The sequence below is a fragment of the Pteropus medius genome, unplaced genomic scaffold (genome assembly GCF_902729225.1).
Source record: "Pteropus medius unplaced genomic scaffold, Ma_sr-lr_union100, whole genome shotgun sequence".
Classification (NCBI taxonomy): Eukaryota; Metazoa; Chordata; class Mammalia; order Chiroptera; family Pteropodidae; genus Pteropus; species Pteropus medius.
The window spans coordinates 6,966,065-6,982,487 of NW_024355205.1; the positions used below are offsets into that span (position 1 = coordinate 6,966,065).

General features: G+C 41.5%; 1 protein-coding gene across 3 annotated transcripts in view; it reads left to right on the top strand.

The window, feature by feature from the left end:
- Nucleotides 1-15,702, top strand: part of F2RL1 (F2R like trypsin receptor 1) — a 45,480-nt gene extending 29,778 nt beyond the window's left edge. Inside the window, exons 1-2 of one of the 3 annotated variants that reach the window (XM_039857398.1) lie at nt 1,816-2,069; nt 13,012-15,702. In XM_039857398.1, coding sequence (XP_039713332.1) covers nt 1,988-2,069; nt 13,012-14,123 — 1,194 coding nt within the window. In that variant the 5' untranslated portion in view covers nt 1,816-1,987 and the 3' untranslated portion in view covers nt 14,124-15,702. Of the gene's footprint in view, nt 1-1,815; nt 2,070-2,089; nt 2,615-13,011 lie in introns of those variants that run through there. The other 2 variants (XM_039857396.1, XM_039857397.1) reach the window with 2 other exon arrangements.
- Nucleotides 15,703-16,423: the final 721 nt, after the last annotated feature.

Consider the following 16,423-nt stretch of genomic DNA (forward strand, 5'->3'; position numbering starts at 1 on the left):
AACTTCAATACCGGTGATATACGCCGTAGAGGACAATAAAGCTTGGAGGGAAGATAGGGAGTATAGGGTGGGAGTATAATTTTAAATAAGGTGTTCTTAGAAGGCCCCATTAAGAGGATAGCATTTTAGCAAATACCTGAAGGAAATGAGGACTGAAGTTATGTAGGTATTTAAGGGAAAATAATTCCAGGCAAAAGACAGCAAGGGCAAAGGAATGGCAAGAGGGTGTATGCATAGCTGGAGCAGAATGAGTGAGGGGAGTAGAGATGAAGTCAAGGAGGGTGTGTGCGTGCGTGCGTGCGTGCATGTTCCTGTGTGTATGAGGGAGGAGTACAGGCTTTGGTTTGAACTCAGAGGGAAGTGGGGAGCTACTTCAGTATCTTAAGTAAGGAAGTAATCTGATGCACATTTTAACAGGTTCACTCTGACCATTATGTTGAGAGAAGACTGTGTAAGGGTTATGGGCAAAATGAGCAAGACAAGTTACAAGGCTATTGTAATAATCTAGGCAAAAGAAAATAATTTGGATCTGGGTGATATTAGGGATATATTTTCAAGGTAGGATTTGCTGATGAATCAGTGTAAAATATAATGGTGGTCAAGGATGACTCCAAGATTTTTGATTTGAGCAACTGGAAGAATAGAGTTGCAATTTGATATAAGAAGACTATGAGAGGGGTGGTGTGGATCAGAAATTTAGTGTTGGACTTACGCTTCATATGCTTATAGTCACATTCAAGTGAGGATGTTGAGTAGCTAGATGGATGTTATATGCCTAGAATGGAGAAATCTGGGCTAGAAATACAAATTTGTGTGTTGTCAGCATATAGAACTTACTTGAAATACAGCAGTGAGAGATTTCTAAGAGATGGACTACTGACAGGCAGCCACTAAGAACTGTCTGATTCATTGGACAGCTTTCCCTGGCCATTCTTATCTGTGGGTGTGTTAGGAGTAGTCCATTCCTGTTATTCAGGGAGCAATTACTCTACTCTCACGGTGTGTTCAAGGCCATTTGCTTCTCTTTTCAACTATTCTTCCCTCCTCTTGTGAACTCCTCTTGTCAGGGCAGAGGGATGAGGTAGAATGGTAACCATCCACTTAGGGAACTTTGGGGAAATGTTTTGTTGGGGATATGGTTAAACAACTGGCTAACATGACATTGTATATACTTTTGCCTGCCTGAATTATCTGGAACCTACACTTGTTCTATTAATTGGCCCCATGGTGCGTTTAATAAGGGGTCATACACAGGACTTGGGGGGCCTTTATGGATGTAAGCTCCATCCTAAAAATTCACTGACCAAATGGTTGTTCAAAAAATTATTGATGGTCACTGGCACCTGACTAACCAAATTTTGGCCCAGCCAGCCTTTGCAGATTGAAAACTCACCCCTCAGCAGAAGTGCCTACTCCACTGGGAAGCCTCTACCAATTACTGAGAGTAAGTGCGGTGAGCTCGAGTCTTGGCTTCTTGCCATTTAGTAAGAGGAGGCGATGGATGACATTGGCTCCTTAGGAGTAATAAAAGGTTAAAGGTAGTTCTAGGCGTTGCCGAGGCCTGGAGGAACCCTGGTTCCTAGCTTTCCTATCATTTGCATTCCAATAAGGCTACTTCCCTGGGCCAGCCCTGCCCGCCGGCGGCTCCTGCTGTCTCAGGAACTGCGGCTCGCCCACCTGGAGCCCAGAGGGCGGGGGGAGGGTAGCGTGCGGCCAGGTGGTGGGGGGCGGGGCCCAGGGCGCCAGATGACCGAAGGGGCGGGACCTTGCTGCGGGTTCTGGCCCCAGGGCGTGGCCTCGCGCAGGTGCGTTGAGAGGCTCACATTTCACTGAAACTTATCCGGCTCTTGGGAGGTGCGCGTAGAGTCTCCAATTAGGAGTAGGTGAAAAGGTGGCTTTTTCTCCAATCCGCGAGTGGAGCCCTGACTTTCGTTCGGATCAGTGGTGGTGAATTCCCCGCCTGCCCGGCGTCGGGGCTGCTGGAAGGATGCGAAGCCCGAGCGCGGCGTGGCTGCTGGGGGGCGCCATCCTCCTGGCGGCCTCAGTCTCTGGTAATCGCACCATCCAAGGTTAGAAACTTGGCGGAGGAGGGCTCGTGTCGCTAAGGAGCGGGGGTCCCGGGCGCCGCGGGCAGGTGGTGGAAGCAGGGCAGGTGCACGAACGGTGTTCTGCTTGTCGCCAACCACCTCCTCTACATTCCCGCAGCCACCTCTCGGTGGCTTTGATGGTGGACCCTGCTCCTGGGGAGCAACTGAATGGGACAACCTAGAAAGGCTGAAGTCGGCGGAGAGGAAGAGAGAACCGAGTGTTCGAGTCTAAAGGGTACCCAGAGAGCTCAGCCTTCCCTCCCACGGGTTGGCTTCTTTGCAAACACTGAGTCATTAAGGAGCTTTTCGCACACCCTGGCTACCTCCTCCGGCTTGGTCCTATGGGGACCCCTGAGTTAGCGAGTCGATGGCTCGAGGTGTGGTGGAGTGGGCGGGACCCTGCGGCCTGGAACCTTCTACCTTCCTTTTTGCAACCCCTTCAGCCTTTGGAGCTCCCCCTTTGGGATCGGCCCACGGCGTTCAAGACCCAGGGGCCCGCAGCTCCTCTGGCGTGGTGGATGGCCCAGGTATGGAAGTAAGGGCCATCTTTGGGTTCTCAGGGTAACCAGTGCTCAGGTTCAAGTTTTAGGCCAGTTGGGTGTGACGCAGATTTACGAATGGAAGTTCTTGAACCCTGCCTTATATTTGACCAGGTGACTTTAGGGCCCTGGGTTTTCCAGGCCCTTCCATGCCATGTCAAGCTTACTCTGGCTGCCACTCAGGTCTGAGGCAGCCAGAACGAAGCCGACTGGGCTGATGTTCTGGTGCCGGGTCCCGCGGGTGTGCTGCCCTGGGTGTGCTCCCACTTGTTCTGCTGGGGGCGGAATCTCCCCGGCTGTGCAGGCGTCTGAGGGCGTGGAAGGTGCTTTGGCCAGAGAATGCGCTTCTGTGATGCTAACAGACGGCCCGCTCTTTGGGCCACCCGGGTAGCCTTCAAAGGGAGGTTTTTATTTCCTTGCGAAATTTGCGGAACTGCTGTAAAACACCGTTTTTCGCTTTTATCCTTTTCGTAAAGACCTTGTAAAAGAGCAAATCACTGTGAATTAGAATTAGAATGAAGACTGTGATTCTTTTCCCTTGACTTACAGAAAAGGGTATTATGGTGTACACTTGAAAACCGAACCACCGTATACACTTTATTGTCAGCATTTGTTTATTTCCAGGAAGTATTGAAAACGAACACTTCTCCATTTATCTTTGTATTTTAAAGTTAGAAAGTTAAAATTCAGGAGCAAAACTTAGAATGTGCAAACATTTTTGAAAAATATGTGGGTGTAGGTGATTCAGTGCTTTTACATTCAGACAGTTCCTGTAGGAAGCTTGCCCTGAGTACTGGTTTGTGCTTTACAGTTGGGCTGGGGCTGGGAGCTGGGGCTGGGCTGGGAGGCTGGGGCTGGGGCTGGGGCGGGGCATTCCTGGAGTATAAGGTGAACCTAATTTAACAACAACAAAAAAGTTAAGTTACTTGTTAACCAGAACTATTTAATATTGCACTTTGGGTATTTTTCTTTCCTCCGCACACTTTTATTCCTTTGTAGCGTAACTTTTCTAAAGGGTTAGTTAAGAAACAGGTAGATGGAGCTTTCCCCCCACTTTGAATCTAAATTGATTTTTATTAAGAAATATAACATCACCAAAGATTTTCTGTCCTTCAGCGCATGCCTTTGCTTATCCCCTTTTAGCTTGATCCCTATGCATCTCCTCAGTTTGTTACAGGACAGGTAACAAACAGCTTTTATTTTCTTCCCAAAAGCCTTTCCCCAAAAACTGCCTCATGGGAGGGAACTCAGCCTAGAGTACAAACTTCTCATTTTACAGTTGTGACTCACTGAATTGGTTTAGAAAAACACTCCCATCAGGCTCTGCTTTCTTTCTTATCACAACGTTAATTGATAATCATTTGCATAAATATGTTTAACCTGTCTCCCCACTGAATCTTCAACTCTTGGAGGCCAAGGCACCCTCGGTCATCTCCATTGCCATGGTCCTGCACAGTCTCTACTTAAAGGGCCTCGGTAAATAGCAAATGAAGAGTGAAGTGAGGGGAGGACTTGCCCACAGAGACCTGGCAGGTTGATGGCAGTTGAGCATTTAACTTGGCTTCTTTCAGGCACTTATTACTTTCTATCATATCGGAAGCTGGGGAGGTCTTTCCAATTGTTCCATTTTTCTTTTGAAGACTGAAACTTCTGTTCTCTTTGTAATTGTTTTTTAATGATACAAGCAATATATGATCACTATAGAGGAAAAATGAGAAAAAAAAATGTTAAGTTACCCTCAGTACCCAAGTAACCACTGCTCACATTTGGGTTTATATCCTTTCCCATGCTTTCATGCATCTATGCAGAAAATACGTATTCACAAATACAGAAAATCTTTTTGCACAAGTATGGGATTATATAAGCATAAGTAGTATGTCAGTAGCTATAAAACATTTTTAATGACTCAAATATGTTATAGGAGAATGTATCATAACTTTTTAATTGGTTCTCTGTTGAGAGACAACATGAGATATTTCCTGTCTTTTGTAATAAGAGAGAACACTATAACGAACGTAAAGATGGAATTTTAAATTCATGTTTAGTTCTCTCGCTTGCCTTGTAGTTACTAATTAACCTTGATAGGTGATGTTTTAGTGCAGTCTGTGTTTGACTTATGCTTTTATTAGCTAGGCAAGTGTTGAGGAAAACAGTTTATCCTGAAAGAACAAGAGACTTTACTAAAGCATACCCAGTGATGGGTACCCGGCAACCAAAGCTTTTTATTTTCAGTCTTTGCTCTCAAAGGTTGGGAATGAAAGATTTGGGGTGAGGATATAGTAGGCAAAAGGATACAAGAGGAAAATACAAATAAGTACTTGCTCTGTAATTGGTTTGTGTGGAGTATAGGCTGCATGTAGGAGGATGCTTAAAATAGCAAAGAACAAGTTCTTTGAAAGTTTAAAGTTTTATATGCATTTTTTTGAAAATTGTACAAATCATAAGGGTTTAAAAAAAGTGAAAATCCTTCATTCTCTCCCCTCTCCACTCTCAACAGACTTCTCTATGCACAAATATGTATTTTGTAACAATAGGAGGATCGGACTATACATGCTGTCCTATAATTTAACCTAGTAAATCTATTCACTATTCATGGTCAGTGTAGAAATATGTCTGTAGTTTTATAGGGAGAATATTATTTGTTGTATAAACATCATAAGTTATTGAGCTACAGTCATGCATCACTTAATGATGGGGATACTTTCTGAGAAGTATGTTGTCAAGTGATTACATTGTTGTTTGAATTCACAGAGGGCTCTTACACAAACCTAAATGGTACAGCCTACTATACACCTAGGTTAAATGGTATAGTCTATCACTCTTAGTCTATAAGTCTACAACGTTTTACTGTACAAAACAACACAAGATTAAATCAAGCACAAGAGAAAATGATGCACTAAAGAGACACAGTAAGCACAAAATGTATGAGGCTGCCACCTGTGTAACACAGCATACTGTTCTCCCTCCCCCCTTTAATCCCCTCCCTGCCCCACTTCCACCCCTGACCTATGGATGTTGCCTTTTCCCCTTAAGAACTGGCTCTCTGAAGGCAGGGTGTCTCCTCTCACTCGCTTGCGGTGTGCACCTTGGACGTGGGGTACAGTGCCCTCTGGGGCCTGGCGCACCTGGGGTATGGTATGTGGCTCCACCTGGGGTGTGAACCCAGGACCTTCCGCGTGTACAGCAGGCATGCTAACCATTACATTATGGAGCCCACCCCCTACAGTATACTGTTTTACAGCAAACTTTTTTATGTAAGTAGAGTACACTCTAAATTAACGATGAAAGGTATAGTAAATACATAAACCAGTAAGTCATTTATTATCATCAAGAAGTGTGTACTGTACATAATTGTATATGCTATTTTTTTATACAATTGGCAATGCAGTAGGTTTGTTTACACCAGCATCACCATAACCGTGTAACGTGTTGCACTATGATGTCATTAGATGATAGGGATTTTTCAGCTCTACTATAATCTCATGGGACCATTGTTTTGATGTGGTCTTTGACTAAACTGTCATTATACAATGCATGACTGTTGTCCCCTTTTTCGTTAAATATTGAGACTTACATTTTTGTTTTTCCAACAAAACTATTTCAGTAAATATTCTTGTACATACAATATTTTTGTGCACTTTAGCTAGTGTTTGTGCAGGACAAATCCTAGAAATAAATTGATAGGTCATAGGCAAGCACATTTAAATTTTGACATGTTTTGCCAAATCACCCTCCAAAAAAGATTGTACCAGTTTATACTCCTTTGGGGAGGGTGGGGGACCAATATGGAGAGGTATGAAGTAAAGAAAACATTTCTCTCTCCCCCAGCCATTTACTCCACAGAGATGGTCAATTTATAATTTAGGTGTCCTTCTAGACTTTAGATTTTGCAAATAAATTATAGTTTGTTATACAGATGGAAGCATATTGTTTTGCCAGTGCTTTTTTTAACTGACAGAATATTGTGGCTGTCTTTCCATTTAAATACTTATTGAATGATATAGTGTCTACTATTAATGCTAGGGACTGTGCTGTGGATATGGTAAGTTAAGAATGGAGGGTCGATGAACATTGCTTGTTTCTCGTTTGTAATTGGGGTAGGGGTGCTGCCTTGAGCATCTATGGGCATTTATTCTTGCATATTTGGGCAAGTATTGTTGATTACAGTCCCCAAATGAGGATGCTTTTGTAGCCAGGTTCTTTATGTGTGTTTAAACTTCACATGTGTATTTAATTTCTTCTTCACGCTGAAAGTGTTTTTAATTTCTTCTCCACTCTCAAAGTGGTTTACAGATGGGTTATACCGTTGGGAGCTGAGATTGCCTCATTTCTAGACAAGAGTTTGGTGAATGGTTTAGGACCCTGGACAGGGTAAAAGTCTATGTACTATGCTGAAGGGGCTTCAGAGACCACTGAGCAGCATCTCGACATTTAACAGTGTTATAACTTAGGCAGTGTGCTGCTTGCATGCTGACTGGTACAATGAACACAGTTACCATGACAGTATTTTTGACTGAGATGATTCATCATGGTTGCATGTTGGAATATTCTCAGAATTCCTTCCTCCTTCCCCCACTCCTCCTCCCCCTTCCATCCTCCTTCCTCCTTCCCTCCTTCCATCATCCCTCCCCTTACTCCCTTCCCCTCCACCTTTTCATCCCTCCTTCCATCTCCATCTCTATCTCTCTATCTCTATGCTTTCCTCCCTTCCCTCCCCTCCTTTCATTTTTATGGTGACATTGGTTAATGAAATCCAGTAAGTTTCAGCTGTACACTTTAACCATAAGGCATATATATATTTACACTGTGTGTTCACCTCCCATAGTTAGATTGCTTTCTGTCACCATCCTTTTCTTAGTATTTCTTGCTCTTTTTTCACCTCTTTATTTTAATATTCTCATTTAAAACAGATTTTGATCTCTTTCCATGAACCTTCCTGATCTGGTATGTGCTCATTTTTATGAAAAATTGCAAACATGAAAGTAGATTATTTTAGTGAATACCACATACCCTTCACTTGATTTTGATAATTACTTCCTGCCTACTTCCTGCCCTCATCCCATGTTATTTTTTAATATTTTATTAAGATAACTTGTATATCATGCATTCCACCTATTTAAAGTCTACGATTCAATAGCTTTAGAATAGAGTTGTGTATTTATTACTAAAACTTTATAGGACATTTTTATTACCACAAAAGAACATCCCACACCATCCTCAGAGGTCACTCTCAATCTCCGCATTCCCCACCCCTGGCAACCGTTAATCTACTTTTTGTCTATAGATTGGCCTATTCAGGACATTTGATGTAAACTGAATCATACAATACATGTTCTTTGTAACTGGTTTTTTTCATTTTGCATAATCTTTTCAAGGTTCCCCCATGTGACAGCATGTATCAATACTTCATTTCCTTTTATTGCCAAATAATATTCCATTGTATGTAGATGCCACATTTTGTTTATCCATTTATCTGCTGTTGGACTTTGGGTTATTTCTACTTTTTGGCTCTTATGAATAGTGCTGCTGTGAACATTCACATAAGCTTTTGTGTGGACACGTGTTTTCATTTGTTTCGGGTATGTACTAGGAGTAGGAATTGTTGGGTTACGTGGCAACTCTAACAATTTGAGGAACTCCTACATTGTTTTCCACGCAGGTGCACCATTTTACATTCCCACCAGTAGGGATGTCTCAAGGTTCCAATCCTTGCATTATTTTTAAATAAATCCAGGTGTAACTTTATCTTAAAATATTCAGTATGTATTCAGAAAAGATGAGTATTTCTTGTCCCAATATAACCACTAACAATAATTTCTTAATATTATCAAATATTCAGTCAGTGTTTAAGTTTCTAGTTTTCTCATAAATGTCATAAACACTATTTTAGTAGTTTGAATCAGGATCCAAATAAGGTCCATATATTACATAAGGTTGATATGTCTTTTCAATCTTTTAATCTATAAGTCTTTCCTCCACACCTCTTTCTCTTATTTTTACTTTGTAATTTATACTTTGAATAAATTAGGTACTTTATCCTGTAGCAGTTCCACAGTCTGGATTTTGTTGACTGTGTTCTCGTGATGTTTTTTAACACATCCCATTGTCCCTTTTATTTCCATTAAAATGGCGGTTGGATCCAGTCGCTTGATCAGATTCAGGTTTTGTTTTTTGGGGGTTTTTGCAAGATTCCTTCCCAGGTGCTTCTTCCCTTAGGAGGCACATCATGTCTGATTATCAGTTTTTTTTTGTGGTGTTAGTAGCTATGGACAATCAATGCTTAGATTTTTCTTCCTTTTATAAAGCAAGCTATATAACTTTTTAATAGTGGAAGGAAAAATTGGGTTTTCCTTGTGGTAATTAAAAAATATTGGTGGCTCTATGTCCTGCAGAAATGCAGGCTAACTCGTTGCATTGGTCTCTGGTGGGCTATTTCTGGGGCGAATGCCCTAGCTCTTTGAATGGAAGTTTCTTAGATCACTGGTCCACTATTCATAGTTACCAGCTTCGCCACACCCCTCTTTCGAGAGCTGGTATTTTTTCAAATGGATGGAAAATTTACAGGAGTCTCTTATACCTCTGAAGGCCTTCTAAAATATGTTGATATTAATACAAATAAATATATAAATTGGAGGAGGGGCTAACTTAAAGAGTGTAGTTTTTTAAATGGTAACGTTTACATTTAAAATTTTCTGTTTTGAGAAAACGTGTTGTGTGACATCAGTACAGGTTACGTTGGTCTCCATGGAGTCCAGCATGTAACCTCAGGTCAAGACGTAAGGTGCAGTGTGGTTTAGTGGTTAGAACCATGAATTCTAGAAACGGACGACCTGGGGTTGAATCCTGACTCTCCTACCTAACAACGGTTTAACTTTGGGGAAGTTAACTCAATTTCTTTGTGCTTCAGCTTCTGCATCTGCAAAATGAGGATCTAATAAGAGTCCCTACCTCATGAGGTTGTTATGAAAGTGAAATGTTAATACATGTAAAGTGTTGAAAGCAATGCCAGACACATAATATTAGCCTTTATTAAGAGTTAGAGCTGACCAGTATTAAGGTAGTTTTATTTTTTAGAGCTATACTCCTGTAAGCCCCTGCTGGTGTCTGTGGTTTCAGTACTACCTTGGGCCAGGCCAGAGCCCTAAAGAAATGGGCGGAATGGCCGTGCCTCTTGATTCTCCCTCACGGCCTTCACTGGTGTGGCTAGCTAAGCTTTTCTATCCATTGCAGGTGTGTGGAGCACCTGCTGTATGTCCAGGGCTATGCCAGGGGCTGTAGGGACCATAAAAAAATTACACAGGGACACTGAACATTTTGGGTCCTGGGGCGAGTTCCACAGACACCTCACCCCTTTGTTAATGCATTGGTGCTATTCTCTTGGGGTGCTTCAAAACTGGTCATTCTGCTAACTGGTTTTGGAAAACAGAAGTGGTTTATAAAATCAATGTAGAGGGTGGTGACTGGCTTTGTATAAGAATGGATTAGAACACAATGGAAACTGTCAGTGTACCCCGAGTAATAAGGGTCACTATTATTTTGTGAAACTTTTCATTTCAGATACTTGTATTAGAACTAGGTTACCATACAGAATATGTTTCTTATTATGGGTTATAGTCAAGTATATGAAGAATACTGTGATATATAAGATTATTATTATTACTATTTTTTTAAGAACAACTCAGCAAAATAAAATTCCGATTTATTGTTGTACAACATTGTTTCATACATACATCAAACAGGCCAACAAATAAGTAAGTAAGTAAATAAATAATAAAAAGCAACTTCATAGACAAAAAAGGGGAGAAAAAGAAACCTTTTATCTCTGGCCTTTTAAACCATCTCATACAAACCAACTACTTACAGTACAGCTAAGATCATACACAAAAAGAGTTACTGGAATGCTGATAATAAGATTGTTTCTTTGCTGCTATTTTGCTTTTTTTTTTACAAGTTTTTTTTTCCTCTGAGATTATAATGAACATGGCCACACCACAAGTAAAGTCAGCAGTAGGACAGAGAACGCTCCCAAGCTGGTTTGGTCATCCTGAGATCATTAAAAATGGCTGACCCCTAACAATACATATAAAAATATAAAATGTAAATGAAAAATATAAATTTTTCCTTTTTAAAGTACTTTTAAGAAAACAAGCAGGGCCTTGGAAGATTAGGTTCTTTTTTCTTCCCCTGTTGCAAATTCACATTGTGGTTTTGGTTGGATGGTGGGGAACGTTTGTCATCTGGGGGGCGAGGCTAACCTTGATGGGTGGATGGGACTCTGCTTGAAGGTCACCACGTTTAGATTCTGTGACGGGCAGTGGAGGGCGACTAGGTCATGGGGGCCTTTTTTGTTTTAAGTTTAACTTTTCTTTTATTGGCCTTAGTATTCAGTCCTCATTGGTCTTCTGCTTCTTGGTGTCAACATCATTACCCTCATCGTCTCCAGCTGCCCGTTTGTAGCTGCCTCAGCCTCCTGATCTTCATCTCCATCCTCTTCCTCACTGTCACCTTCCTCCTCCTTTTTCCTCCTCCTTATCTACCTTGTTATCAGCCTCCTGCTCCCCATTTCCCTCATCAGCGTTCCCATTAGCAGGTATGTGTCTTCCATTCTTTGCTTTCTCCACAACTTCCTTCTCGGAGCTGGTGTCCACCTCCGCGTCTGATGTCATGGGGCAGGCCGGGGATCTGATGCAGCGGATTGAAAAGAAAGCACGAATTCGAGGACTCTGGCAAAAAGCTGCCAGAGTCTGTGGTGACCAAGGAGGTGCACCGCGAAGGTGGCTGCAGGGAGCCAGGCATGTGAACGATGCAAAGATGGCGTGTCCAGAACAGCCAGTGGGAGAGGATTATTATTTTTTTAAAAAAATAATTCTTGTTCTTTTTAAAAAATTATAAAAAGAAATTGGAACAAGAGATAGGTTCTATCTTAAGTGTACTATTAGTTTCCTCTGCCATAACAAATTGCAACGATCTGGTGGCTCAAACAACAGAAATTTATGTTCTCACAGTTGTGGAGGCCAGAAGTCCAAAATCAAGGTGTCTTAGCATCTGAAGGTTGGAGGGGAGAATTCCTTTTTTGTATCCAGAGGCTGGTGGCCCATTGGCTTTTCTACCCAGTCTCTGCCTCTCTTTTCACACCCTTTTTCCTCTCTCTGTCTTTCTGCAAATCTCCCTCTGCCTTTCTCTTATAAAGACATTTGCCATTGGATTTAGGGCCCACCTGCGTAATCCAGGATGATCTTCTCATCTCGGGATCCTTTGTTAACAAAGACCCCTTTTCTAAATAAGATAGTGATCACAGAGACTAGGACATGGACATCTCTTCTGGGGGGCCAACTTTCAACCTGCTGCACCAAATGAAAAGTGAACTGTTGATCTCCATACCCTCTAAGCCCCCAACCAGGCTGACCACTGTCAGTCCTTAACAGCAAAGCCTTAAGGGCAGTGAATCATCCTCGGATCATGGATGCAGAGCTAGAAGAGGAAAAAGTGATGACTAGGCATAAAAATTATCAGATAAGCTCATGAGTACATTTAACATCCTCTCTGGCATACTGTAGTACACTTTGCTCTGTTTCTCTGTATAGTTAAGGCCTGTTGTTCCCCAGAACTAAAGTAAAATTCTTCAGTGCTCTCAAATTGTCCCTCACTTTCTTCTGCAGGTCCGTGATCACTTGGTTGGGACAGGTTGTAGGCTCAATGTGTCATTTATTTGTTTGTGGTTTCTAAAGTTTTAATTCATAATATGGGGATAAGAGCGTAAGTTGTTACAGCTTGCCATGTTACTTGCTTAAAAGTCAGAACACAGATTTGCCTTTGGTGGACCCACCTGTCCCGTGACCATGAAGCCAGAAAGTGTGCCTGCTAGCTGGCCTCCACAGGAAGGTCTCCAGGAGGCCCACACAGAAGCCGGGGAATCCCTGCCATGGCTGAGGTGTCCTTGTGGGTGGAGAGGGAATGTCCTTTATGCTTCTAGGAATCTCCCTGTGTGTGCTTTGGGATAAGGAATGACTGATAGGCCAGACTGGATCCTGTCTCTGCCAGAGTAAGATGGCCATTATAAAGGGCAGGAACTAAGGGGTGTGGACAGTTTGTAAAAATACATTGAAGTACTGTCAGTTTTGTTTGAGATTTGTAGATATTGACGTTATATTCCACACATACTCTACAACCCTCCGATAAAAAAAATACTAATTGTAAAACAAAACAAGGAAACAAAAGCAGACAATGTAAATCCCAATAATCCCAGCACTCAAAGAAAGCCCCTGTAAGCATTTTGTGTAGTCCTTCAGTCTTTATCTAAAGTGCTTTTACTTGAACTTACCAGCCTTCCTGCTGAAACATTGATTTTGGTAATGACCCTTGTCTGCCTTGCCTTTCTTGTGCAGGAGTCAATAGAACCTCTAAAGGAAGAAGTCTCATTGGTAAGATTGATGACTCATCTCAGATCTCTGGGAAAGGAGTTACAGTGGAACCAAGCTTTTCCGTGGATGAGTTTTCTGCCTCCATCCTCACTGGAAAACTGACTTCTGTCTTCCTTCCAATTGTCTACACAATTGTATTTATGATTGGTTTGCCAAGTAATGGTATGGCCCTGTGGGTCTTTCTTTTCCGAACAAAGAAGAAGCACCCCGCCGTGATTTACATGGCCAATCTGGCCCTGGCAGACCTCCTCTCTATCATCTGGTTCCCGCTTAAGATTGCCTATCACATACGTGGCAACAACTGGATTTACGGAGAATCTCTTTGCAAGGTTCTCATTGGCTTTTTCTATGGCAACATGTACTGTTCCATTCTCTTCATGACCTGCCTCAGTGTGCAGAGGTATTGGGTTATCGTGAATCCCATGGTGCATGCCAGGAAGAAGGCAAACATTGCCATCGGTGTCTCCCTGGGAATATGGCTGCTGATTCTGCTGGTTACCATCCCCTTGTATGTCGTGAAGCAGACCACATACATTTCATCCCTTAACATCACAACCTGTCATGATGTTTTGCCTAAGGAGGTGTTAGTGGGGGACATGTTCAATTATTTCCTCTCTCTGGCCATTGGAGTCTTTCTCTTCCCAGCCTTCCTCACAGCTTCTGCCTACGTGCTGATGATCAGAATACTTCAGTCTTCTGCCATAGATGAAAATTCAGAAAAGAAGAGGAAGAGAGCCATCAAACTTATTGTCACTGTCCTGGCCATGTACCTGATCTGCTTCACTCCTAGTAACCTTCTGCTCGTGGTGCATTATTTCCTGATTAAACACTGGGGCCAGAGCCACGTCTACAGCCTGTATATCGGAGCCCTTTGCCTCTCCACCCTCAATAGCTGCATCGACCCCTTTGTTTATTACTTCGTTTCACAAGACTTTAGGGATCATGCAAAGAATGCTCTCCTTTGTCGAAGTGTCCGTAAGGTAAAGCGGATGCAAATATCCCTCATATCAAAGAAATCCTCCAGGAAATCCAGCTCTTACTCTTTAAGTTCAACCACCGTTAAAACCTCTTATTGAGTTTTCTATTAAAACCTCTTATTGGGGTTTCCATTAAAACCTCTTATTGAGTTTTCCAGCTCTTCCAATGGAAGTTTTACAGGAGAATTTGGGGCCTGCTTAATGCTATGGGAATGTTTCTGTTGTTTTCTAACCAAGCAGGTCTCATTACATACCATGTATATGCAGCACCTCTCAGGATTGCTGGAAGTTTCCTGTTTGCATGACATATCCTCCAAAATTAACACAGATACCATTTTCAGAATGCCTCTACTCAGATGCTCCCAGAACTTACAGAAGCAGACTTTTAAAAAAGTGGAAAAGAAACAGAAACCCAGTGACTTGCAAAAACTAGTCTTGGCATGAAGACTTAAGTTTTTAGCTCAAACTACATTTCTTGTACATCTTGGATCAATCACAGACTTGTTAGGACTTAAGGGCCATCAGAGATGATCAGTCCAATTGACTGACTTGACAGATGAGAAAACTAAAGAGTTAAAGGAGAGCTACCCAGAGTCACGTTTCCAACCAATGGCAGCAAGTTAGGATTGGGAAGCAGAATTTGAATTGTTAGTGGAGTTCTTATACCACCTCATCGAAATCACTGAGGATCTTGTTTTAAAATGCAGATTCATCAGACTCAGGAATGAGTTCAGAGTCTGGGAACAGGGCCCAGGAACCTGCATTCTAGCAAGCCTCTGTGTGATGCTCACACTTACCAAGGTTTGTGAACCACGTGTCTAGGTGCTGCTTCCACTTGACAAGGTGCCATGGTAGTTTTTGAAAAGGGAAGCAGACAGAATGCTTTGTGTCTCTTTTATGTTGAGCTTATAATGAAATCTGTTTGTTGACTTCTTGGGTATTTCAATTTCTTTATTAATTCTTCGAGCTTTTATATGTATCATTGTCACTTTGAGGAAAATACAATGAGGATTTTAAACATGGAAATACAAATTTTGTGTAACTTTTTACCGACTTAAGCAAAATCTTCAAATAGTCTTGAATTTTGAATAGGATTTACCACTTAGTATTTTAAGAAATTGTTAGACTATTTATTGTCAGTTTTATCCTCTTGTTATCAAATAATGAAATTCTAAAGTTGTCACTGGTTTTAAACCACATCTCTTTGGAAAAGAACACTGAAATAGATATGATTTGCAATATATTTAAGAGGTACTTGACTCCAAACTGACTTTGTACAACTCTTGTATTTGTGACTTTTTGAAATAATTATTTTATCATATGATTTGTAAATAACACATGACTTCTTTTTTACAACTTATTTCTGAATCGTTTGTGTGTGTGGTGTGTGTTTGAGGGAAGGAAAATAAGGGAAACGACACCATCACTCTTCTGAGAAGAAACGATGTGATATACATTTTTATATAAATAGGGCCTTCTGTACATATTGCTCTGTGATAATTGTTTTTCATTTACCCATATTTTAGGATTCTTTCTATGTCTGCATTTATGGACTGACCTTCACTTTTAAAGGATACAGAATATTTAATATTTTGAATACATTGTGATGTAGTCATTTTCCTACCTATGGTTCCCAAAGTCATCTCCCCTACCCCCATTAAAAAAGTGCTCCATTGAACATCTGTGTGCAGACATCTTTGTGAGTATTTCTGCAGGATGAGTTCCTAGAAGTGAAATGGCCGGGTCAAATGTTAGATATCTGTTTCAAATTTTGTTATCTCTTGCCAGATGGCCTTCAGTAATTTATACTACTACCAAAAAGTACATTTGTACCTGTTTTTTGAAATGCTCATCCACACTTGAGCTATCAATCTTTTAAAATTTTACCGATCTGATTGGGAAAAAAAATCTCATTCTTTTAATTTATATTGAATCAACACAGGCTAGGAGCAGGTGCTGAACTGCCAGGCAGGGCTGGATTCTGACTCCGTCATTTCTTTATTTTGTTACCTTAAGGAAGGTACGTATTTGCACCTAGTCTCTCATTTGTAAAATGAGAATAATAATATCTTCCTCATAGCCTTATTAGATTAATGTTTATGCACTCATAAATATTACGTAGATTATGACTGTTTTTCCTCTGCTCATGAGATCTCATTTCTGATTTGGCCCCTTTTCACCTCAGTGCCGGTTGTATCCTGCCTGCCTTCCTTTTTCTGCATTGAGCCTTTTAGCAGGCTTGTGGGGGTTGTTCCTATATTACAGGTAAGGAAGCAAAAGATGGTGGATACAGGATAAAAAGGAGCAAAAACAAGTGGCTCACAGGCCCTGCAGGGGGCCTAAGGGCTGTGCAGTGGAAATTTTTTTTTGAGGGGTGGTGTTTGCCATTTCTTTATTAG